General features: G+C 35.6%; 2 protein-coding genes across 8 annotated transcripts in view; one reads left to right on the forward strand and one right to left on the reverse strand.

Annotated features, from left to right (window-relative positions):
- The window catches only part of LOC112320667 (transmembrane protease serine 11E), an 87,334-nt gene that overhangs the window by 29,408 nt on the left and 30,522 nt on the right, over window positions 1-27,404 (reverse strand). The window contains exon 1 of one of the 3 annotated variants that reach the window (XM_045185638.3): window positions 12,137-12,342. The exons of the other annotated variants lie outside the window; for them this stretch is intronic. Within the exon in view, the coding sequence (XP_045041573.2) occupies window positions 12,137-12,144 (8 nt within the window). The 5' untranslated portion in view covers window positions 12,145-12,342. Of the gene's footprint in view, window positions 1-12,136; window positions 12,343-27,404 lie in introns of those variants that run through there. 3 annotated transcript variants of the gene reach the window in all.
- YTHDC1 (YTH N6-methyladenosine RNA binding protein C1) overlaps window positions 1-27,404 on the forward strand; it is a 116,437-nt gene that overhangs the window by 1,800 nt on the left and 87,233 nt on the right. For 4 of the 5 annotated variants that reach the window (XM_053922204.2, XM_053922206.2, XM_053922201.2 and 1 more), the window contains exon 2: window positions 22,396-22,479. The exons of the other annotated variant lie outside the window; for it this stretch is intronic. In XM_053922204.2, coding sequence (XP_053778179.1) covers window positions 22,396-22,479 — 84 coding nt within the window. The remainder of the gene's footprint in view (window positions 1-22,395; window positions 22,480-27,404) is intronic. 5 annotated transcript variants of the gene reach the window in all.

Genomic DNA, 27,404 nt, shown 5'->3' on the forward strand with positions numbered 1-27,404 from the left:
GCCCCTTGCACAACCCCACCACCGTGGACTCATTGATAAGGGATTGTGAGCCTTTGCACGTTCTCTGCAAAGATACGCAGCAGTGATGTTCTTAGTTCACATGTTTCACCAGGTCGGTCCAGGTGAGCAATGAACATGTGCACAATATCTATAAAGCTGCTGGTGCCACAGCATTAGTATCAACTACTGAACCCAGAGGTCAGCAAACTTTTCTGTGAAGGTCCAAAGAGCTATAACTAAGTCTTTCTGGGCCACACAATCTCTGCTGCAGCTGCTCACCTCTGCCTTTGTAACGCAAAAGCAGCCATGGACTATAATACGTAAACAAATGAGTATGTCTGTGTTCTAATAAAACTTTAATTCTGTATACTAAAATTTAAATGTCATAGTTGTCATTTGCCATGAAATATTTTCTTCTTTCAATTTGTTTTCAACCATTGAAAAGTACAAAAATCATTCTTAGCTCAAGCACTGTACAAAAACAGATGGTAAGCTGAATGTGGCCTCTGGGACATAATTACTGCATGGTTGACTTAAGCAAGAGTTGATGAAATGCTAATTGTGTTGGGAAGTTGTAATGGTCTTTTCATTTTCTACTCTCACTTTAAGAGCAAATCTAATGTAGTCTATCCTAATCCCATTGCCACTGACCTTGTTTTAGCAATTCTCACTAAAACTTGTCTCATGGCTTGACAACAGGTTTTTGTCCTGTCTGCCCAGTCTCTGAATCATTCTCCATTAATTCGGTTAGCTTTCTAGAAGTGATATAGTCAATGGCTGAGACTGCTTGAAACCCAAGTTGACCTCAGGTAGGCTGGCATTTTCCTTCTGCCCTGCAACTTTCCAGTTCTTTGCCTTTGCTCCTCCTGCCTCCTATGTGGAGTAGCCTAGGGTCTATTCTTTTTTAGACGTGCATATGTATCTTTTATATTAAACAAGTTACCAAGGCCCATTCATACCCAAGTCCCTCCCCTTAGCTCACTCTTCCCAGGAAGGCCCGTCTTGGTAGGTGCACCAATGCTGGAAAGTGCTATGGGCTTTCTGGTTGTGTGTGTGTTTAGCTGAAAGGACTTTTTAAAACTTAATTTTATTTTCATCAAAGTAATACATGCATATTTTCTAACAGTGACATGTAACTATAGCACTTGAGTCTTTAGCAGTTGTTTTGTATTTACCACGGTTTCTGAATAACATTTTCACATGGAGTCTATGCTTGCATCATAAAAGCTTATGTGTATTTCAGAGCCAGTTCCAAAAGGCCCCTTCACTTCAGTTAAGTTTATTCATCCCCAAATATCACATATAAGTATGCATTTTGGGCTCTTGGAACATGGAAAATATAGAATATACTTCTATATGCTCAAGAAATATTCCCAGAGGGAATTGAATTGACATTGACTAAACTAAATTAAACAAACTATTTGTCAGTACCACAATATGGGTCTTGATTTATCTTAAAGCACTTCTGGTCTGCCATAGTCTTAGAAAAGAATTTGGAATATGGCACACAAAGAAAGACAGGTCAGAAATTGTAAAGAAAAATTACTACTTAAGAAGCCTAATAGCCATAAAACACTTTATATAATAGTCAAGTTTTGGTTAATATTTCTATTTCATCTGTGTTTAAAATATATGATTTTCCAACTGTGATTTGATCTACCAGCTGTAAAGTACTATGATAGTACAGAAAGTGACAAATGCAAATAAAAGGACATTAATCTCAGGAGACACATTGTTTGGAGTCATTGAATGTCTGTCTGTTAACAATTTCTAAACAAAAGCATAATGAAAGATACCACAATGAAGTAACAATATATTACCTTATGACATTGCTAATACCCTAAGTCAACACTTAAGATTTAAAATATAAATTAATAAATTTTATTTACTTTTTATTTTGTGTTTGGCTCTAGCTTTATTTTTTAGCTCATAGGATTGTGACTTCTTGTCCTATCCACACAAATCTTTCAAATGGTTTTTCCTATCAGCAGACATTGGTGAGATCTTTGATCTCTTTCATACTTTCTACAGTGAGATTATGAAAATATCCAGGGCAAGACTAAATTTTTGTATATGTGTGCATGGAGCATATGATCTCATTGATTTTTAAAAACAACACAAATTACTCCTTAGTAAAAATTACAAATAACATATTCTGCTCTGTCTACTGTTTCACAAACACATCTATAAAGTGTCTAAAAGCTTCCACCAGGTCATTGAACTGATTATGTGTGTATTCCCTACAGTAATAGCTGTAAACAGTTCTCATAGAGAAGTTATAATTATAACAAGGTGGTAGTATAATTACTAGACTGTTTCCATTTTCTTTTAACACTAAGACAAATGGTAGGAAACTCATTGTTTTCATTAGAATTGTTTTTATTTACATTCCCCTTTACAACTGCTCTACACTGGATTAAGGTGGTTTTTAAGGAGATTTTAAATATACATAGATTTTTACATAAACATTATATATTATATATAATATATGGTATTAAATTAAGTTGAGATGCAAGAAAAAACAAAACATAAATGAAAACATTAGATGAGAATAGAATTAAATTCTCATGTAGACTTTTCCTTAAATCGAGCCACAAAATTTATAGCTTTGTAGGAGCCATCTGAAGACAAAACTGAACAAAAAAAAGCAAAGAAGCAAACCTTGGTCAGGTACATTTTTCAAAATACCCATAAGATAAAAACTGAGCAATTGTCCTGAAGCAATACAATTCTTTCAATTCCTCATAACAAATGCTATGTAATATAATGAATTATATTCTCTAAAATATTCTTAGTCTAGAAACAAAAAATTGTATTATAATACTCTTAGAATGCTCCTCAATACTAACAAATGGCATCAATTACTATTCAGTAGAAACAATTTGATGTGGGGCAGAGCAGTATGAAATCATTTAGATACCAAGTTCTATGATAATCTTTTATCTGACAATACTTCCCTAACTATTATTGAAATGGCTCCATATGGAATTTTCACATTATAAAGTATCTAAAGATGATTGAAATCATAGATATTAAAACACAGCATTACTGCCCTGGCCAGTGTGGCTCAGTTAATTGGGGCATCATACCATAGACCAAAGGGTCACGGGTTCAACTCCCAGTCAGGGCATATACCCAGGTTGCTGGTTCAATCCCAGTTAGGGTGCGCAAATAAGAAGGCAACCAATCGATATTTTTTCTCTCAGATCAACATTTCTCTATCTCTCTCCCTTCCTCTCTCTCTCTAAAAGCAGTAAAAAAAAAAAAAAGTCCTCAGGAAAGGATTTTTTTAAAAAATAGTATCTTATTACTGCAGTAAGTTTTTAATTAACATAATATTACTTTGCACAGTAGGAAGTTTTTAATAAATATTGTGAATGACAGAAAACCCTACCACTCATTAACTTCTAACTTAGGCAAAACCCATAGCTTAACCATTCCTATATTTAACCAACCATAAAACTGCAGTGATAATCTTTCCTCCCACCTACTTTAACATCAAGTTGTGATGACAGCATCTGATATCATCAGATTTTGTTAGATACGTGTACTGTATAAGTATTCATGGCAACTCAACAGTAAGGAATGTCTCTGATCTCTATTGTGTTATCCTCAAGGTCTTTATTAAGTTCCCAACCAGATACAGTGCAGCCTAGGAAATTTAAGTTGTCACTTTGACCTCTAGAAATTTACAATCACAGATAGATGGGGCACAAAAAAATTTAAAGATATTGCTAAGTAATTAGGTATGAGTTTATAGACTTCTAAATTGAACTATTTAACCCTTAATTCCACTAATATATTTGTTTTCTTTTCCCAAACTCTTTCTAGTTCAATATAATAAATTAGCATGAGCTGAATAGACAACTTTGAAAGCAGGAGTTTCCCACAGAAATGTTGACAAGGAATGCCACTACAGCTCATCATAGGGAATTATACACTCTTAAAAATGTGGAATGAAAATAAGAATTAATAGGAAGTATGTGATTGTCATGGCAGGTCTATCAGAAGAAAAATGATTGAGAAACCTGAGCTATAGACACCGAGACTGCTAATATGTGGCACAGACTTTCATTAATTTTTGCAGTGTTAGATGTCTTTCTACCACATCTTTCCCATGACTTTCTTTCGATACCACCTATGAGAGTTGGCATGGTATAGTGGACATAACTGAAGTGGGAGACCAATTACTTGTATCTTATTCCTAAGAGTGTTCGTTTAAGGACTAAGTTCTTTCATCTATGTTCTAAGTTTCTCAGATGAGAAATCTGAGATCATATTCAACATCACAAATTCCAGCAGCCTCTAATCCCCAATTTGTATGGTGTTGAATGTGCTCTCAATATCTTCACTTTAAAAAAATAATAATGGAGATTTTAATTAATATACATGCTCTCCAATTTTCACCAAAGCTAGTGTTCCATGCCTCAAATAACCTAGAAAAGCTTAATTTTATTATAATTAAAATTCAGCATCTGTTAAACAATAAGCTTTAATGTAATTTTTCAAATGCATTATTTTTCTGGTAGCTATGTGCCAGATAATTTAGAATGGTCAAATTAAGGGAGTGCAAGTCATTTGAAATAATCTAAGTATCCTACATATAAGGAAAACATAAAACTTCTTAATTACTTGAATCCTAATCCATTTTTAAAACCTATGGACCCATAAAATTCCACTTTATCTAAGCCACTGAAGTGCCTTCAAATTGTAATGTGCCAGTCGCAACACATGCTAAAACCCTGTGAGGTCTTCTAGGTTGCTGTTTCCCTGTTAAGCACTGTAAACCATACACTAGGAATCCTTTAGATAATCTAGAAATTTCTGTACTTAATCCTATCTGAATTAACTTAGTAAGAAAACACAATTGGAAAATATATGAACTATTTCAATGCTTATGTTATTTTCCAAAAGTGTTATTTCTTGATTAATAGATTTCCTACCCCAATTGCCAACCTGTAATATATGGAAGTATTGAGTCTTAACTTTTGGATGGAACATGAGATTTGTGACATTGATCATTATATACTCACCTTAATTATACTCTACTATATTGGCATTTTAATAATGCCAATTATATTTTAATAATGATGAAATTGCTCAGATTCATGTTAGAATAAGGTAGAATTTGATATGTAAATTAATACCATAATATTATAAGAAAAGTATTATTTTATCCAAAAGAACCAAATGTTTTCAAATACCAATGTCCATGACATTAATTTATATGTATATGCTGATGGCTATCAAATAAATAACTTTTCTAAACTTCAGACCCATACAGCGACCTGCCTACTGTTACCACAACATTTGAATGATGATGTGCTTCTCATCATTCAAACTTAACATGTCTGTTGTCCCAAATACTTGTTCTTTTCCCTTAATAATAGAATCTTTTATTTTGGATTGGGCATATATCCACCTGGAAAACAGAATAATGTCCCTTGTCTATAGGAGTCTCCATTTGAATGAGTTCTGACCAATGGAATCTCTGTTCCAGTGGCTAGAACCTTGGTGTGTATGTCATAGTTAAAATGCATATGTGGTAGCCAGAGCTCAGGCAACCATACTGAACCATGATTTGGACGATATATGTTTGTGCCAGTGGGACAGCATGACAGCAGGAGCTAGATACCTAATTTCTTTACGAACCTCACCTGCCGACCTTCAGACTTGCTTTACATCAAACTGAAATAAAAATTACATTTTAAACACTAAAGCCGCTAAACCATAGCAGTGTTTCCTGATATCCTAAGTAAATTTAATAAAATTACAATATGAAAACAGGTTAGTTGCAATCAATGTAAATAGCTATTTTTATATGATTATCTTTGAGAAAAGAGGACGTTGAAAAACTCATTTACTAATTCTCTTGCAATTTCTGTACATGTGAAAGATGATAAAAATATTATTACTTAATATTCTCTACCAGTATAAACTTGGCATACAAGTAATACATCTAATACTAATGAATCAGTATATCAAGTTTCCATTGAGGATCTCATTATAATATGACTTTAAACAAATGACTTCCATATTCTCACTTAGTGGATAGATAAAGGTCTGGGCTTCAGTATCAGACAGTTCGGGTTTAGTTCTGGCTCTGCCTGTCGCAAACTAGGTGGCTCTGAGCAAGTTAGCCTTTATAAGCCTATGTTTCCCCACCTACAAATGGGGATGATGAGAACCTAACTATCAGGTTCTTCTAAGCATTAAATGAAATAACACTTATAGAACAATTGGCTGCCAGGCACACAGTAAATGCTCAACAAATGTCGGCTTTGTCATCATTCCTCCTTCATAATGAGAAATTAATTTCTTTTTAAAGTGGGTTGAAAAATCCCTCAAGTTGCTTTATGTGTTCCCGAGGGGATAAGGAGGGGCAGGTGAGGCTCGAAGCTTTAGTCCCGCTCCACCCCTAGCAACTCTGCTCTATTCAAACAAGGCTTTGAATTAGCCTTATGTGCAAAAGGGATTCAACTGCTTAAGAAAATGTAAAAAACCACTCATGTTTGGATCCATCTGTCTCTAAGAATCTGTAAGTCAGACCAATAGTCAGCCTTGAAGTATAGAATTTAGTGCAAAGATTTAGAACTCTACTTATGAAGCTCAAATCTAACTTTGCTGTTGAATTCACTAATATATGTCCAAGTGCTTAATTATGGCTTGAATGTATTGTATAGATTGAAAGATTGGTTTGTAGTATTTTGGAGGTATCATTTGTAATCTTTGGTATTCTCTTGATTAGAGAAATTGAAACACTAAGATTAAGCTAATTGTCTGAAGAACAAGGAAAGTTAGCTCTGCTTAATCAAGGGAGCACTTGTGATTCTGGGGATCACGGTGTGGTGGAGGCCGCGGGGAGTATGAGGAAGTACAGAACTGGAGTTACAGCAGGTGCGTTCAAACTCCAGCTCCATCGATCACCCACAGAGGTGAAAGTCTCAGTCTTCCCAATTTTTTATTTCCCTATCAGTAAGGTCATGGTACTATTAATATTGTCTGCCTCACAGGGTTCTTGATAGGTACCAAGTTTTATTTATGTATATATTTATTTATATATAGGAATTATGTATGAAAAACATATACATATTATACATAAATATGTATCTGAATATATGTGTTCCTACTATATATATATTCTCTGAATTTTACTAAATGTGACCTGACAAGCTTTTAATTTATAATACCTAATTTTTAAAAGGCCATATATTTCTAAACAAACCTAAATGGTATAAGTAATAACAGTAACAATAATATCTCCTGGGTCAGGTAGACACCTGTGTTAACTTTTCTACTTGACAATATTGGACTGAGAGTACAGGTGAACTGGGAGGTCCATCTCTAATATTGATATACTCACCCATTCTTGTGACCGCGTGCAAATTACCTAATCTTTGAATGTTGCATCACTTACTTTATAGAACACAGACAGCAATGCTTCCCGTCTACCTGCCTCGGAGGTCTATTTAGGAGATTATTCATTGAGTAATAACACTGTTTTTTGCAAATTTAACGTTTATGTCTTTAAACTCACAAGACAGTTAATTAGTGTAGCAGTAAAACCACCTAAGCAGATAAAGGAGACAATGTAAAGATGGTATAGCACTGGATAAGAGCCTAGGTTTGCAGTCAGATAGACCTTGCTTACCCAGTTCTGCCATTTATTGCCCCTAGGGAGTAATATTACCTGCGAACCTCAGTTTCCTCATTTGTAAAATGGGTATAATAATATAACCATAGCTTGTTATAAAGACTAATATGTGTACGTTTTTTAGAAAAACAGTTGGAACATAGTACGTGTGAAACAATAATAATTATTTTCTTCTGCAGCAACTCATAGTTCAACTTTAAACAAAGTGCTAAATTCTTCCATATCTACTTTTGCAGCTTCAAAAGAGAAAGATATCATCTGACAGCTCCAGACGAAAGTTTGCAAGATAGAATTTAATGATTGTATAATACTTTTGAATTACCCAAAGCTTAGTTCTATCACCTCAGAATCACTATTCTAAAAATCTCAGAAATTGCCCAACCATGCAGGCAATGTGCGTGCCTGGGAGAAGATTGGTCTTGCAGGTTCTGACACGAATTGGTGTCTTGACAGCCCATTTTTCTTTCTCAACCTCTTAAAACTTTCCTAATCTCTAATCCATTTCTAAAAGCTTTTCGTACAGTTCTTCTAGATTGTAACACTGACAAAGCCAAGAAATGCAGCCAGAGTACCCATTTCACCACCTACCCTCTTAGGAGACCTGTTCCTCAACTGCCCAACGGACCCCATTATCAAGCATAAGGCCATCAGGCATTATAAACCTTATAACATCTGTGCTGATCTTGAAGCACACGATATTGCTTCTTCTTGAATGTCTCTATTTATTCCCTCTTTATAGTGAAGCAATGACATATTTTTTGGAAAAAAGCAGACAACAATGAAAAAATAACAAAGATCTACTACACAGTTATAGTTACTCTAAACCGATGAAATCCTTTTGTGAAATGCTGAACTGAAATGAACTTGATTTTCAGGTGATGGTAAATGTCGTAATCTTTTTATAAAGTAGTGATGATAAATGGTAATTAAAGTGCTATACTCTCAGTCACTGATCACCTTTAGATAGGGTGGAAAAGTTATGTCATATTCTTATCTTATTTGAATATAAAGACAGTTTTAATAAAATTAAATAAGGGCAGATCATTCATTCTTTTAAATGTTTTTAAAAGCAATCAATGAAAATAAAATTATACCACTGCCTTTCCTTCTTAAGCATATCTGTGTATTATTTCATATTAATCTATTTATGATCTGTTTCTGTGCCTCCGTGTTGTGTTGGTGTGCACGGGTACACATACACACACATTTTCTCCGTGTGTGGCTATGCATGTGTGCGTGTCTACCACTTCTCTGTTAGACTACAAACTTTTCAAGGACTCTTCTGTTTGGTCCCCACACATGATAGACAGTGTGTTGCAGTAGAAAAGTATAGACTTTAGAGCCAGATAGGCTGCAGTTAGATTCTAGACTCAACACTTCACTGAACCTGGACACTCTGAGCTGCTGTTATTTCATCTCTTACAACAGTGATCACGATAACTGCTTCTCAGAGTATTGTCGAAATTAAATGAGATTTACAAAATGTACAATACATATAATAGGTGCTCAACAGATGGCTGTCTTCCATACAGAACTGAGTACATAATGAGAACTTGCTAAAAGTTGTTGCATGAACAAGGATTGCTCTTTTTTTTCTTTTGAGAGAGAGAGAGAATCACCAATTTGTTATTCCCTTTATGTACGCATTCATCAGTTGCTCCTTGCAGGTGCCCTTCCCAGAATCAAACTCACGACCCTGAAATATCAGGTCAATGCTCTAACCAATTGAGCTGCCTGGCCAGGGCAAACAGGACTGATCTAAGCTGAAGGAGAAGTGAGGCCCAGTGTTAACCACCTGCAGCACAATCATACAGCAGCCCTGAGCCTAACTCTCAATAAAGTGGCCCTTAGATATCACTATCTATTGACTAATTTCGGGGGTGGAGGGGGATATTAACCAGATTAATTTTACATCAAGGTTTTCCATGTAAACAAACAGATTTTTAATCCAAAAATGACCACCCTCCCAGTTTGACACAAACTACCCAAATAGTGTCTGTATGCTCCTTCAGTTTTCCATACCTTCGTAAATTATCTTCTCCTCCATAATTATCGCTACATTGCATAAATGAATGCTCTTTTCCCTTGCAGGGAAAGGTACAGGATGAGAGCACCTCCCATTAAGCTATAATTATACCAATTTAAATAGAACAAAGGGCTACCTCTTTAAAAGATGACCTATGTCATGTCTGCTTTAATTTCTTTATATCTTAACAGTTCCCTTTTTATGGCTTTATACTGTATCACTTCTTCTCAAACTTTAGTACAAATAAGAAATAACGTGTGTAACTCCCATGCCTCAACCAGAGATTTATTAGAATTTCTGGAATGAGAACGGGACTTCCCTGTTTTTAACAAGCATCCAGTGAATCTAATGCAAGCCACACACTGAGAGACAGTCATAGCCTATTGAGTAAAAAGTAAAGTTTTCCATGATGTTTAATTTGAATATTACTCATTTTACCTTCATCTATTTAAATGTGTGTAGGTATGAGTGTCTATAAATTTGGTCTGTTTATCTCTAATTCTCATCAGTGGTTGCTGGTGGATACAGTTAGCATACATCCATCATCAATACATGCAAATGTAGGTTTACAGTTGTTCCTTGGGAAATAATGTAATAATAAATAATAATACAAAAATAAGCTGTTTTATGGACTTGCAACTGTAAACCTACTTTTTCTCTCCCCTCTATTTAATAATAGATTCTTTTCTACCTAACTCTCTTCCCTATAACCTTATTATTGATAAAGTTTTCTTTAACTTTCTGCTGTGTGTGTTTATAAAACTCACATGTTGACCACTGCATGCTCAAAGAATAGCATAAGAGTTTGGAGGAAATAGCAGCAAAAGAAGAACGTTTACCTGGGTCTAAATTTCCTCTCACCCTTAAATTCTAAAATAGTGGTTCTCATTTAGAACAGGTGGAGTAGGGGGAGGGAGGTATCAGAAATTTGGCTAAAGAGGAACATGCCATTTAATAAAACTATCCACCTGTTTCTTATACGACTTCCCAGTTATGAGCCAATCCTTAAAAAGAAATTGCCCACATATGTCCTAGCATTTCAATCATATCTTTTTCCCCAGAGCACTGCTGTTGGTACACCTACTCCGGCAATTGTGTGTCGTAAATTTATTCCCTTCTCCCTGGAGTCCATTCCCTTAGCATTTCCAAGGTCAGTTCAGACATGATAGGCTCCACTTGTTATACGATTTTTAGATCAGGAAGGTATTTTTGTTTGTTTTTTATTTTTTCCTTGAGATGTACCTTCCATCTGCTTGAAAGTAGGACTAAGATTAGGTACATCTTTTGTTTCAAATTAGAGTCTATAAGTAGAAAAATTCACTCCAATACCCCCACCTTACAGCTCCTCTACACAAATCCCAGACTCACGCAGGTCTAGCATAGAAAAAAACCTGAAATCTATTCAACATCTTGAGTTTGATAGAAATTATAAGTTTAAATGAAAACACTCTTTTCTGTGGTGGTATTCTTAAAAATAGTGCAGGCAAAAAGGGTGGAACACAAACCATCAGAGATTATGGAGAAGTACTTGCAAAGGCAGGTAGTCTTGAAAAATCTGACTAAATTTGTAATGCCTGTAGCTCTTACAGGCATTAATGTAGTTTCTTCATTAACATATATAGACAAGTATTAAACTTCTCATAACAAATCTGTAGAACTTTCTATCAATGACAGCACCTGAGTGTTATTCTCTATTAAGATTCCATTGCAAGTTTTACATTTTTCAAACTCTTTTGTTCTGAAAGTAGAAATTAATTTCAATAAAAGATATGCCAATGCATCAATCAGAGAAAATAAAATTTTAATCTGAAGATAAAATTAGTTTCAGAGTACAAACTTGTACACTAAAACCTGGATTCTGTTTAGTTTCTAACTTCGAAAGAAAACAACCTCAAAATAATTGTGACACATCTACTATAGAAGTTGACTGTGGTACCTCATTAGATTTATTTTTAAATCTAGCTATAACAGTTTAGTCATATTGTCTTTTTAAATTATTTTTCACTCTTTGAAAACATCTACAATTTTTAAAATTTTAACTACTTACATAAATGAATGTACTTTGGATCTGCATGATATCAGATTCTTTTATCATGTATATCTTTGAAAAAAAGAATATTTTCTCAATAAGACAAAGCCCAAGCAAAAACATGTTCTATTCTTTTTTAAATAAACAAAAACTAAAAGAGAGCTGTCAAACACTATGTACCTTTATCTTTTTTTGAAGTTTTCTGAAAGTATATTAAAGATTTAGGGGATGGAACATAAGAGAACAGAAAACATTAAAATAGAATAGAAATCTATTTCTTGATGTAATTTTATGTTAAATATCAAAAGTATTTTTCTATGCTAAACAAAAAATAAATTCTATCTACACATCTGTTAGTGTAGTTTATGCCATTTTATTTAAACTACAAGTTAACTTAAGATGAAGAAAAGGAGAGGGGGCAACTCACGAATGCATTGCTGACCAGCAAGGGAGAGTCCTGTGGAGACCGAGGTCTGCAACCAAGTGTGTGCATCCAGGCTCTATCCACAACTTCCTGGGCTGGATGAGGTGAGGAAAGAAGTCACCGATGATCTAAACAGAACCAGTCTGACGGGTCTTGGCTAGTGTGATGAAAACTGTTTGTGTAACTTGTAGGACAAAGTCAAATTTTATAAGGAGCTAGAGAACATAGTTTATAAGTACTTTCTAGGAGTGGAAACTTAAAAACCTTTTCTTAAGACTCTAACTTAAAAGTATTAACATAGACCAGAATATTTATAAAAGTCAGATGTTTAAATCTAGAAAGAAACTCTAAAATCTTCTTGCTCAGCCTCTTCATGTTTCCAGTGAAGAAACTGAGGTTTAACTAAGATGAATGACTTGGTCAAAATCACATAATTTATGAACCACTAAACGAGTACAAATGCTCATATTTTTTAACTAATATGACATGCCTTCCACTCTGCCATGAGTATGATGAAAGTTTTCCTTTGATATTAACTATAATCAACTGTCAAAAATATAGTAGAGATGAGAAAAGCATGAATATCTTAAAATTATGTAACATTGTTCTTCTAGAAAAGTCAAGTTGTTTACAAATATTAACCCCCAATTCAGACAGTATATCTCTTTCATTATGCCGGAGACCAGCATATCAGCCAACATTGAATCACTACTGTCTTATTTCTGAAAAATTATGAATTGTAAAAATGTGTTCACACATGTATATGCAAAACTCTGTATTTGTGTTATGTATAATCTTTAAATTGACTTTCCTAATCCTAAGAAACTAGATTAGGTGTTTCTCCTTTATGATCTCATGGTATCATAACACTCACTGTATTATAGTACAATTTTTTGTTTACTTGTATCTCAACTCCACTGGACTGTGAACTCTTAAAAGACAATAACCATATTCCTAACATATATAGCTCTCGAAAATATGTCTGGAAAGGAGGGAGGGAAGGAAAGTGATAGAAGGTATGTGTGACCAGTCCTAAAAACCACCATTAAAAGAGCAAATAGATACTGTTTAATGTTTACCACACATCCATTTAGCCAATGGCTCATCTGAACAGATATAGACATTGGGATCCACAGTGAAGAGTGGGTTTGGGCTGCCGCAAAGTGAATCACTCTCTAGCAATAACCCAAAAAATCCTCTATGTTGAGGCACACTGTACTAAGGACTAGAGAGAGCATTGTATCTACCCTCTATTTCTGGACAATAGATCACTTAATGCAGTGGAATGACATTATAGTTACTTGAAGTTGTTTAACATATAGTAATAGTTTTCTGTATACTCATGGGAAGAACAAATTAGCCAAAAATAAAAAGGCAACAATTATGAAGTAAAAACTTCCATTCTATGAGATTAAACTGTTCCTATTATACAGCCTTAAAAAAGTGAAATTCTCACTAAGGAGATATTAATACTGGTTTAATAATACTATATTCTATTTTACAAAAATGTTGATAATACTCTTGTCTTCAGAGAAAAACAGATTCTTCCTCAGTGCGGCTTTGGGCCAAGACCTGTCAGATTCATTTGAACAGAATCTCATGACTTTTTTTTAACCCAAATCTAGATTTCAAACTCAAAAAAATGCTTGTATATGGTCCTATGATCCTGTATACTTAGGATTATTTCACCTAAAGATAAATGTTTTAAAACCCTATGAATATAAGCTAGAATTTATAGAAAACCAGAAAACCAGAGATGAAGGCTGTGTAAATAGAAGCTGACTGGATATCACTCTAAAGTATCAAGAGATTATCATAAGAACATTCTTCCTACGTTCGTGTCCTTCCTTCAGGCTGCTCAGAGGACATAAACAGTGTGTGTCATCAAAGTTCAAGATACCACTTATACTTTAGTAGATATTTGGAGAATGACAGGGAAAGAAGGAGGAATGAAACATTAGAGTATAAATTATCCATCAAATGGAGCATTTTATGTACTTAGGCTTCCCTTTGATAATTATTCTTAGAGTTGTAGGATACAAAAGCAAAATCAACTATTTTTAAATTAATTGATCTCTAAGAAAAAAGGCTCTTAGAAATAAAGTTTGTCTTTCCTTTGAATATTTATTTTCTGTGTTGCTCTTTTTGTGAAATCATAAATTTTATTCTACAATCCTTTTGCCCTAAACTATTCTGTGAAGAAAATGTATTTAAAGATTTATCCTCCATTTTGTGTCTCAGATCAAGGCAGTCTGTCTCCTCTGTGCGCTTCCGCGCAATGCGAAAGCAAAGTCAGAAAGAACATATTTGTGGCCTTGAAACCCATGGCTGATATGTTATATTGCATAACTAGTAAAATAGCAACATGACCACAGGCATTTTTACCAGTCAACAAGCTATTCCGTGGTCCTTCCTATACCTGTCCGTGTCATAACAATAAGGCATGTGATGGCCGTAAGCATGAATTTGCTAGAGAAGTATAATGCCAGTGTGGCTAGTCATGGATGGTTTATATCATTGTCAAAATATCCCCTAGCTTAAACCAAGTTCTTTTATGCCTCAATACATGGATGCATATGCACGGTCATCTAATTAATTTACAGAAGCACTTGAAGTTATACCTATGTTATCTTTGTATTGCTAGAGCAATCCTTTTATTGGCCAATTTGCTGGGTCATACATTACAAACTGGCCAATGTCATTAAACTAGTGAATCAGCTAGGTAGCCGATAAACACAGTTATTTTCATTTGTGGATCTGTTTCCTCCTGTTTTGAAGGGCCCCGTGAACTTTATTTTGTTTAAGCTAAGAAGACAAACAGCATCAAAATAAGTAATTAGTGGCCACGACATGCAGACAGCCAAAGTGTCCTTTGATAGAGGACAGGAAAAAGAAGATGTGGTAATATGTACAGTAGAATACTACTCAGCCAGAGGAAAGGATGAAATATTGCCTATTATGACAACAAGGATGGATCTTAAGAATATTATGTTAAAGGAAATAAGTTAGAGAAAGATAAGTGGGATATAAAACTGAAACTCACAGACACAGAAAACAGCATGGTGGTTCCCAGAAGGAAGGGACTGAGGGTAGTAAAAGGTAAAGGGGGCAAAATATATGGTGACAGAAGATGATTTGACTCTGGTGGTGGGCATGCAATGCAATATACAAATCATGTATCATAGAAATGTGTACCTGAAACCTATATGATCCTATGAACCAATGTCATCTCAATAAATTTTAAAAATAAATATATATATAACTAATCAATCTTTTTTCTATCTCAGCAAAAAGAGATCATATAAAAGTGCTGCTGAAGAGCAGGTTGTTACTCTTTGTCACTAATTTTCCTTTTCTGTGTCTTATTTTCTTAGCCAAAATATGATTTGTTTTCTCTATTCCTTTATAAGTTATTCTTCATCTACTATAACTGTGTTCAGAATGCTGGAGTTAATTTTTCTGGGCATTGATGGGAGGCTCTGTTAAGCTTTGCAATACATAATGATATAGATAGTAAAAACCAGAGGTAAGGTTTTTACAATTAACAGACAATAACAATGTTAAAACAATATTTTTATTGTATAACTTTTTGGAATACACAATACAGACTGGTTAGTATTGTTAAATGAGTGAGTGAATGAATATAACATTTTGGGGCCCATTTTTGTTGTTTTTTAATTCATTTTTAAATCTTTATTGTTTTTCCCATTACCACTGAATCCACTTATACCTTTATACTTTCTCATGCTATTTTACTAGTTATTTGATTCTTTTTGTAGCAATTGTGAATGGGATTGCTGAACTACTCTATCAGTTCTAGTAGTTTCTTGGTGGAACCTTTGGGGTTCTCTATGTACAGTATCATGTCATATGTAAATAATGGCAGTTTTACTTCTTCCTTTCCAGTTAGATGCCTTTTATTTCTTCTTCTTGACTGATTGCTGTAGCTAGGACTTCCGGTACTCCATCTTATTTTTAAAACAGGTTTTGGCAATTAGTCTTTGAAAATCATTTTTGAAGATTAATCAATTTTATGTTGGGAGATCAACTTACAGTCTTCTGAGAAAACTCTTCTTGGTATATGAAGTAATTTATTCATATATATTATCCCTTTACAAGGAGATTCCCCCAACATATACAATAAGTTGATAAAATAGAAATCAAATTCAAGAAAAAGTACAAATGCAAATATGTTCTACATATTGTTTAACATACTTATTCTGATAGAGCTGTGAATTTGGCTTTGAATTTTCTGGCAGTAAGGGATAACAAAGAAATCTAAGAAAAGTTTTAGTATTGAAAGGAAAGAAACACATCAGGAGAAAAATTTTCTTTTCACTAAGTTGATGAAGAAATTTCTCATATAAGGTTATACTGAGCAATACTTTGAATAATATCAGCAATATTTATTAGAAACTAGAAAAGAGTTTTATATAACTTTTTATAACAAGTTTAAAGAAGCCTAAGAACATAATTTTGAAGTGAAGCTGGTGATAGATTTTTACAGATGCATTTATATGGTCATGAATATATATTCTCACTGATCTACCTTGATTTAAAGGTAGAACTCGAAGTACCTAAACTATAGGTACCATGTTCCTTAGATGAAGTTCCTTAAATATCATTTCTCTCACATGATCTTAATAAGAACAGAATATGAGATAGTCTGAGTTCATATCCCTGACAAATGCCTGGAGAATTAGTATTATACACATGTTGCTGATTGAGGGAAGATCCATTTACTTTCTTCAACCAAAGAGGCAGTTGACAGAATCAACTCTTTATCAAAACCAAGCAGCTGAATGGAATTTTACAGTTAAATAAAATAATATCCATGAGATTATGATTTTAGATTAGTGCACTTTGCCTCCTTAGTAGATCCAATGTGATTGGTGTTATGTTTTCACTGCCTGGTTAGTTGTGTAATATATCACAATGGTAACACAAATGAGAAATAGTTTTATTTTTATTCCAGTCGAGGCTTTCCAACTATGATGAATTGAATCTCCGTTTCATATTTCTTAATGAAGTCTTGATGTAGTACTTAATGAAATAATGATGTTGGCACACAACATTTTCTACTAATTTAGGACAAAGTTATTAGGACTTTGGTCTAGTTTAAAACTTCAAGTGTGTATCTGATATAAATAAGATCACCTTCTTTTCCCCTCAGTGTAAACTTAAACTGTGATTCTGGCTGCTTGGAATAGACAAGTTTGAAGGAGGCCTGGCTTCTCCCTTGTCACTGCTTAGTTCCTCTAATTTTGGAATCACAGAGGACGTTAGGATAGTAGAAACCTTACATAATCAGCATGTGTTGGTGTGGGAAAGTGTCCCAGGTATTTCCCTTGTTCAATCCAATTTTGTCTACTGCTAATAGATTCTGCTAGTTAGAGCTCTGTGTTGGTGATGTGCTCAGCTTTCTTTGGATGGTGTTCAGCTTTACCCTAACCCCTCAATCACTGAAAAATCCATCAGGGAAAGCAACCATGCCTACTTTGGTTTCTGACCCCAGTTCTGCCTCTGACTCCTTCTCCAGCTAGAGTTTTCCTTCATTTAGCTCCCATCCTTCCCCATTCCTTTGCTCCATGCTAGTCTGCATATAGCCATGGTAACCACTGAGATCATCTTCTGAACCCTCCAAGAGCTCAGAATACCAGAATGGGGGGAGAAGGGGATTAATTCCTCTCAAGAACAAATTCTATATCCCCTTCTTATACTGTGAGTGTGAACTACTCCAGCAAGGTCCTCTTCTTCAAAAATATGAAGACTGGAAGTGAGCAGCTATCTTTGCTTCAAAGGCAGCTCCCAAACTTCAAGTGGCAAATGCTTAATTTCTCCAAGACACTCACCACACTGCTCTGCCAAAGCAGCCCCAGATGGACCTTGGTGTCCAGTTGCTTCCATCCACCCAGCTGAGGAAGGAGATGCCAATCACTGTTCTTTGCAGACACACACACATACACACTCACACACTCTCTCTACAAATGATTCTTCCAATGGGTTTTCAGCATTTGGCTTCAGGAGGAGAAAGGGTAATCTCTTTGTTTTCCTTGGGAAGAGGAGTAACCTTTTTCTGTGAAGGCTGTGCTCTCCAGGAGTTTGCTGACTTACTTTCACCACCCTTGTCCCTAGTTTTCTGTTTATGTTCACTGGGAGCTGGATGATGGCTGCTGTTAGGAAAGCAAGTTATTTCACCTCAAAGTGTTCTTACACTTGGTAAGGGGCATTATCTGTTGTCAGGGGGCTTTAACGCAGCCCCCCTCCCCCGGTTCCGCCACGGATGAAGAAAAAGACTACCAAGACATGATCTGCTTGGGGAGGAAAGGTGGCCGCTTCTCTCAAGGGGAGAAGGGCCCAGAGCCTCTCTCTCCAGGAGCTTTTATTAGGTTCATTTGCATAGGAATACAGATAAAGCTCATCAATCATTGTCAGCCAGTAAGGGTTAAACAATACAAGATTTACAGAGAACTCTGAGGGCTTATTCTGAGTTACAGCCAATTAGTTAGAGGGCCATAAAACTTTAGGCGCCAGACTCATCTCAGGTCTGGACCCTTATCTCTTAAACTGAGGGTACAAATTAAGTAGGTTTCACAGGAATGTATGTATTTTTCTTAGGCCTGATTCCCCAGGGAATCTGCCCCTCCCAGCACAGGACTGCACTGCCCTCTGTCATTGTTTCAGGCTTAAGTCAGGCAAGGGAAGTAAGGCAGCCAAGAGATTAGGAGACTTCTTGCAGACAGAATGAGGACTCAGGCTATTTCAAAGCCGAGGGGCGAGGGTCTATCACCCCCTTTTTCCACAGCCCCCCTGAGTCCTTCCCTGAGGGCCCCTTCCGTGACCAGAGCCTGTCTTAGGTTGATCCTCCCTTGAGGATTCTTACCCGTCATTGGCTAACTGGTCAAGCTCAGGGCCAAGCAGGGTGAAGTGGGCAGAGGTGGTACACCTGCCAGGGAGACAAGCTTTGTCTCCTTAGTGGCTTATGGTCCCAACTCTGACTCAGCCTTAACCATGAGGGGTTACAGCCTCTGAAACCAGGCAGGGTGGTTCCCAACAATCTGTCCTGTTTTTAGCATCTCTTTGGAGTTTTTCCATAGGAAAAGTCCTACTAAACATTTAAAAATCTTGTTTATAAGTGTACCTAGTTATATGTCCCTTAATTTCCACTAGATCATACTCATTGAAGTATTTCTATCATGGTGTTTCATCATTTCTGTTGGTTCATTGCATGTATCTATTATTAATCTAAAATTATTTGACTACTCCCACCTCATCTCCAAATACTAGATGTCACCCAACTCCACCACATGGGTCTTCTGTTTGCTCTTAAACCCCTGATTTCAGTTCTGCCTCATAGCCTTTATGCTTGCTGTTCCTACTTTCTAGAAGTCCCTTCCCATTGATTTTCCCAGCACTTACATAACTCACCTAGGTGACACACTGGTGAATGTCTAAGATGGAGTTTAAGCCTGGTCTCTCTAGTTCTACCTTATAGGTTGGGTTGTTAGCCACCATACTTTAATACTGCATTTTTAACTTCTGCATTGGGGGTTTTCCAGCCTTAAAGTACTTTTGATAACTCATTAAACTCAAGACCTAAAAGACCACCTATTTTGAATCTATAAGGCTAACCAAGAGAATATGTATATATAAATTATCTAAATTGCCTGAGGGAAGACATACACTATTCAATATTCAGTCAAAGATACGAAGTCTAGTGAGTTTCTATTTTAAATTGATTTACTTATAGTTTTATGTAACACCTAATTCTTTTAAAAAGGGAGAAATATAGGAAGGGATATTTAGCAATGTTAATGATTTGATAGACAATTGTATAAAGGATACTTTCTAATACAAAATTTATACAAATTAAATGAGGTTAGATGGTACTAAATTAATCAAACTTGAACTGCAGAGTCTATCAATGAGCGTAACAAGGTGTGCCCGGCACATATTTCTCTGTTTGGAAATTATAAAATGATTTTGATTACAGTGAAAGAAAAGGATAACTGATATTGCAGTCTCTTTTAAGGAAATAACTTTGTCATTTTTCATTTTTTATTCCTCATAGCATCTAGCACAATAACTAGTACAGCAGAGTCACTCAAAAATATTTACAGAATTACTAGAAGTATTGTTATAAAATACTCATATGTTGATCAGCTTATTTAAAACTGGTCTTAATTGACAATTCCTTTGGTTTTTCTCTAAAATCACAAACAAGGCTATTTTGATCAATGGAAGCTACAACTTCCTGTCACCATTCAAACTTTAGTTTACTAGAGTAATATATTTTCCTACATATTAGTGACTCATCTTATTTTTTTCATGCCTGATAAAGTTATAACAGATACACAAGCAATAATGAGACCTGCCCTAAGTGTGGAATATCAGAAAGCGTGAGATACAAATTATTAAAATAGAACCCCTAAACGGACTGTCAGAATGAACAAGCCATTTCTTTATGGTCTAAAAAGATTTAAGGGAAAATACTCAGTATCAAAAGTCACCGTATATAGCATTATGAGGCCTGATGTACACATGAAAGGGAAGAGAAGAGAAGAGAGGGTTAAAATTGGGAAAGAAAAAGTCCAGACATAAAACATTCTTTTGCTGAAATAACTTGAAGTGCAGGACTATACACTCATGGGAGGGCAAGGAAAGGGTAGACAGGCCCTTCAACTGTTTTCTCACTCAATTCCATTACTCAGTCCTGATTAATTGTGTGTAGACAAAGCCTACCCTTCTATCTCCACCTCAGAAGACTTCACAATGATTGGTTATGTTTGTTTCTGAATTACTCAATGGGAAGTGAGTCTTACATCATATTCACCTAAGTAAGCGGGATGGCTTCAGAGCTAATGCTGTCACCACCACTATTCCATTCTTTTACTGAAAAACAAAAAATAAATCAATCTAAAGTTTTTGAACACTGAGATAGTATAGACTTTTAAAGATAATGTAATCAAAAGAATCAGTTGACTATGAAAACAAAATTATATTTGTATCAGTTTACTCTGTGTATTTTAAAATCTACTATATTTAAGTATACAGGATTGGACAAAGGTAGGATTACATTTTTATGTAGAAAATAACACAATTATTAATAAATAATTATACAAGAATAAACTGTTTCACATGCTGACAACTGTAAACATGCTTTTGCCAACCCCTACATATAGAGTTTCATGGTTAGACAGTGGAATAATTAATTGCTCTCTGTGAGCAGGAAGGCAGAGCACAGGAGGCAAATATGAATGTTCCATGTGTGGTAAGGTAACAAAAGGCTAATAATGCAAGAGGAAATGGAGCAATTGATTCTGCTTGTCAAGTACTTCGTGGAAGACCAAGGATGCACAAATAATTAAGATTGCACCAGTGTAACAAAGAAAGTCAATTTTGTTCAACAGCAGCCTGAGAAAAAGTACTGATACTTCAATAAAATACATAATACAATTGTAAGATGTTCACACAAAAAAAGTCCAATCTGAAGGAAATAGTTTGTTGGGTGTTTTTTTAAACCACAACTCTAAGCATTCAAACTCTTTGGGCTCGCCCCCTTCTTGATAGGTCAATACAAAAGCAACCTTGGAAACAAGTTCCCATTATTGAATGCCATTTTTGACAATCCACTTAACGTCTAAGAAATAATTTTGCATGGTTAAATTGTTTAAATAGAAAATTACCACAAAGACAGCCCATCTTTATCTCTCCTGTCGTTATAATGCATCATCTTCTTGGAAGACATCCTTGAGCCACTTAAGGGACCCTGTTCTGTGCTTCATATAACACAATACTTCACTTCATGTAGCACTTATTAGCCCATTTTGTAATTGTCTGTTCATTTGTGTGTCTCGTGACAATGTAGACTACTTAAAGATGGGGATTGTGTCCTTTTCAACTGCGGTATTCGCAAGTACTATCTATGTGCCTGACAAATAGCTCTCAATAAAGACCTATTAAATGAACAAGTATCTTCACACTTGTGGTTTTGTGGATGCAAGATCCTCCCACAGAATATTGGGCCAGGCCTGTACTTGTTAGTAGGAATGGCAACTGAGGAATAATAGTTCCTAGGGTAGGGCACACTAACTGAGAAGGTCCGTGGTGGAAAATGCCAAAGTCTGAACGTAAGCCCAAGTCTGTAAAGAGACTGGAGTTTTAAAGTCAAGCAAACAAAGTCTAGGGGCAAAAGCAGGGTTTTAGAAATGGGGAGAAAAGCCTAGGCTGTGCCTCTCAAACTGGGGACCTTGTGTTCACAGGGGTATTTATCAGGCTGCCATGGAGGACACAAAGCCGTAAGTCCAGCATGGACCATCGACCTGCAGTGTCAAATTTATCTGATGGTGAGTAATTTAAAGAGTCTATTTCTATTAAGCATAGATAGAAAGGGTAAATGCAAATCTGCACAGATTTTTAAAATAAAAACAAGATTTCAAAATAACTGCTTTCATTGAGCCACTTCATTCTGTATGCCCAAATTCCTAGAGTCATGTGTTTTTCCCCCAGTATTGGGGATACCACAGTGCAGTTTTTGAGAAGCAGAAGTAGGATAAGAAGATAAGCAAAACAAAATTTTCAAAGAAATAATTGGGGACTATTTGAGAGGGATCTTGTATAACTGACAAAAATAATATATTGGGATATCCTTAACTTAATTTCACTGATTTGAATAAAGGTAAGTTGTACAGATTAGAGAAAATATTAAGTAGGTGACTAGTTCTTAACTTCTTTTTAACTAAAATCAATGTTTTTCTTTTGTGAAACAATGCATAAGACAAGATTTGTCAAATTGTTGAAGCTAGGTGGTGAGTACTTGAGGGTTCATTGTACTATCCCTTTACTTGGAGATTTATTTGAAATTTGCCAACTAAAAGGTTAAAGTGACAAAAAGAATGCATGCTTATTTATTCAATAATATTACATATAGTAACCAGAAAGAAGAAAATGTAAAAGAAATGTAATTTCACTGTCCATATACCATCATTTTGTAGTATTACTTTTCTAGACTATTCATTAATACATCTAGATTGATAATTTAAAAGTATATAAGAAATGTAATTCCAGTGCCCCTATACTATCATAGTGTAGTATTAATTTTTTATTCCCTCTCATAGATATAGATTAGACAGATGATAGGATAGATAGGTAGATAGATGATAGATACATGATTTTTTTAATTGTGTTTGATTCTCCAAATGCATTCCACCCTACTCCTCATTGATTAGCTGCACTCTGACTTGGAAAATTGACCTTAGTTCAATGAGTGATCCTGTCTGGTCTAAAGAAAGAGCTGAAATGTCTTTTGATAGATAATTGGATGAAGAAGACATGATATATATATACATTAAAATACTACTCGGCCATAAGCAAAGATGAAATACTGCCTTTTGTGACAACATGGATGGACCTTGAGAATATCATACTAAGTGAAATAAGTTGGTCAGAAAAGGCTAAGAACCGTATGATCACACTCATGCATACGATATAAACCTGAAACTCAGACACAGACAACAGTATGATGGTCACCAGAGGGAAGGAGTGGGAGGTAGTAAGGGGTAAAGGGAACCAAATATATGGTGACGGAAGGTGATTTGACTTTGGATGGTGGGGACACAATCCAATACACAGAGCATGTATTATAGAAATGTGCACTTAAAATTTATATACAGCTATCTTATTAACCAAGGTCACCCCAGTAAATTTAATTTTTAAAAAATCACAGTCCCTTTGCCAACTGACTTTATTAATTTGCATATGATGCAAATCTAGCCAATGATAAATGAGGAGATGGCTGATAGAGATGTTCACAGAAGTTCCTTTCCAGTCTTTAGAGCAAGTGATAATCATTCCCTCCTCTATTTTAATGTGAATGAGGAAGCAAGTTGTTATACCAAATTGTACCTGGAATCTATCTTACAATCATTTTGGGAACCAGCTGTAGGATGAGGAAGATATTTCAGGTAACAGATCAGAGAAACAAACTAATTCCTTGAGGTCACTGGGTCATCATTGGGTCACTGAATCAACCAATCCTGAAGCCGGCTCTACCTCTGGACTAGATCAATTGGATTAATAAATCTAATAATTAGAATTATAAAAATAACTATTCTTTAATTCATTTTGAGTTGGATGCTCTGTTACTTGCTGCCAAAACTCTCCTGACACCATACAGCTTAGGTTTTGTTGTGCTGGGATTTTTTTTGTCTCCTTAATGGCATATCGTGAACATCCATCCACGTCAATAAGTGCAATTCCACAGCATCATTTTTTAATGCCTCCATTGTGTACCTGTACCATTCCAACATCCCCAAAGTTGATTGTACAATCTTATTGTGGTATCAAATGCACGAAGTTCTTTAGCAGTGAATCCATTAAGGACATGGCCTCAATGTCAGTACCCATTCTGAAGACAGAACTATCCTTCATCAAATGACCATACTTGTAAGATACAACTATGTCATCAAAACCATATTATCTAAATTCAACCAAGGTAGACTACCTTCCTGTGAATCTGTTGAAAGTTTTACATGATATTGTCTTCTTTTCCACCTTAAATGGGGGAAGGGGTTACTATAAACCAATACTAGAACACTTGCCATGTCGTGTACAATGCTAAGCAAATACCTCCTCACTGAACTCCAGGAAAAGGCAGGCCTCAGAGGCAAGAGGATTTTTTGTGATGCTTTTCCTGGCATACCAATGCATTATTCAAATGGGTCAGAAAGTAATGAATCCCTAAGAAACTCTGGCTACAGTGGGGTGGAGGGGTAGGGAGAAGATGCAGACAACTGTAATTGAACAATTTAAAAAAAGGCAAGTTTTGAGAAGGTGTCATTTGGGGGTTTTAAAGTTGATATGTCATATTAACCAATTATCCTTTGTTGGGCTGTAATGTTTTCAAAAAAGGACATTGTATTAGTGGATTAAGACTAGGGTTATCTAAAGAGAATAGGCAATTTCCCTTTTAGCTATAGCATTCCTTTCTGTTACCAAAGAACCCCCAATGATGGGTGAAGAACACGTGAAAAGGAGCAATAGTTTATATATGAATAGTCACTTCAATAAATAATCATAGCAAATACCACATCATGATAAAAATAATACGTTACATCATAAATATTCTACCAAATTTGATTATATCTGTGCCCTTTCCCTGGTCATTTGCCTGGTCATTTATTTAAAGTGAATGTTTTCTAAAAATCTCAAATACTCATATTTTTTTGGATTTCATGTCAATTTATGACAGGTCAATTTATGTACTATTTTTATATCTCTTTGTTCTAATAAAATAATGCTGTTAAATTGGCAAGAGTACTAATTCAGATTATTTTATAAAGAGAAAATTTAAAAAATTATTGGCATAAAATAGAACCACAGTGGATAGTCACTACAATTTACTGTTCAATTGCCCATAAATATAATTCCAAAAATGTCCCCACCAAGCATGATCTATGTGCCACCAAAAATACCCTCTCCCTCCCCACCAGGAAATTACACAGTCATGTCTATTAGACCTTCACAGACAATGTCCCAAGTCGGGGTTCTGCTAGTCTAAGCTTTCTATACAACTGCTTTCAGTACAATTGAGTCAGACAATAGCATAAAGTTTCAAAATACCAGTCTTGGTTTAGACAATGAGTTCCACTGTTTTATCAATTAGGCTGAAGAAGAAATAAATGGTACAACTAAATAGAATATTTTCAAGGAGGAATTGTTTGCAAAGAGACTATTTACTAAGGTGTAGATTTGGGAGAATTACAAGGTATAACACAGGAACCCAAGTTTTATTTTTATTTTTATTTTATTTTTTATTGTTGTTCAAATACGGTTGTCCCCATTTTCTCCCCAGTACTCTCCCCCACCCCAACCCTCCCCTCCACCCCATCCCTCCCTACCTCCCACCCTCAATCCTACCCCCTTTGGCTTTGTCTATGTGTCCTTTATACATGTTCTTTGACAAACCTTCCCCTATTTTCCTCCATTATCCCTCTCCCCTACCCCCTCTGTTTACTGTCAGTTTGTTCTTTATTTCAATGTCTCTGATTCCGCTCCAGGAAGACAAACAACTCAATTAAAAGATGGGCCCAGGAACCCAGGTTTTACAGCAACTGAGCTACTGCCCCTAGGCCAGTTACCAAAGGAGGGAGGGAGAGAGTCAATAGAAAGATTTGGCTTGAGATGAGCAGTGACCTTTAGCTGAGGGACACAGAAGGCAATTTTTCAGGAAAGGAATGAAAAGATAAGGATCCTGCTCCCTCCTGTCCTCTCCAACTGATCTACTTCTCTCCTTCTCCATGAGCAAACCCAGCTGAAAGCCTGAGGACGCAAGAATTCTTTGATGTTGTTTATACGGGTCAACCTCTCAGAACAGAAAGTAGGATAGAGAAGGGTGTGGGTTGGACAGTGGAATTATAAGAGCAAATAAAGGCACACCAAAAGCAGAGTAACTATAATAAAGTATCTTATTTAGAGAAAAGAAAGGGGGAAAGGGATTCCTTGTTTGAAGGATGTACTATAAAATACTATGACTTGCTTTCTTGAAAGTAGAAAAAAATATCATTGGTGAGCCATTCTGCACCTTGAGTTCTGCTCCCTGGAAAGACTTCCCTTAACCTGTAACTTTCAAGGCTGTCCCTATGAGGGATACTGGGGAAGAGTCACCCTAAATTGCAAATCTAAATCACTCCTTGTAGGTGTAGATATTTATGCCTCAAGATTGCATTACCAATGAGTGATATTTGTTCTCACTCCTAAAATTTCAGTTACAGGTAATACAAGTTGAACTTACAATTTTCAACTTTACGATGGTGCAAAAGCATTCAGTAAAAGCTGTGCTTGCAATGATAAATTTTGAATTTTTCCCAGCTAGTAATACACAGTACAATACTCTTTCTTGATGCTGGGCAGCAGCAGTCAGCCACAGCTCCCCATCACGCACACCTTCACGAGGGTAAACACCCAATACTCTACTGTGTACTGTGTTGCCAGCAGCTGTTTTTAGATATTGTGTTCTTAGCATGTATAAGTTGAGCTAGGATGAGCTATGATGTTTGGAATGCATTTTCAACAATGATATTTTCAACTTATGACAGGTTTATCGGGATGCAACACCATCGTAAGTTGAGGAGCATCTGTAGTTTAAAACCTTGCTGGGTTCAACCCAATTTGAATTCAGAAATCTCTATTTGCTAGTTACTAAGCTGGAAATCTTGTGGGGTCATGCCCATTGAAGCCTTTCATTTGTTAAAGAAAGAGAGAGAGTTGGGCT

This window comes from Desmodus rotundus, chromosome 4, assembly GCF_022682495.2.
Source record: "Desmodus rotundus isolate HL8 chromosome 4, HLdesRot8A.1, whole genome shotgun sequence".
NCBI classification, from domain to species: Eukaryota; Metazoa; Chordata; class Mammalia; order Chiroptera; family Phyllostomidae; genus Desmodus; species Desmodus rotundus.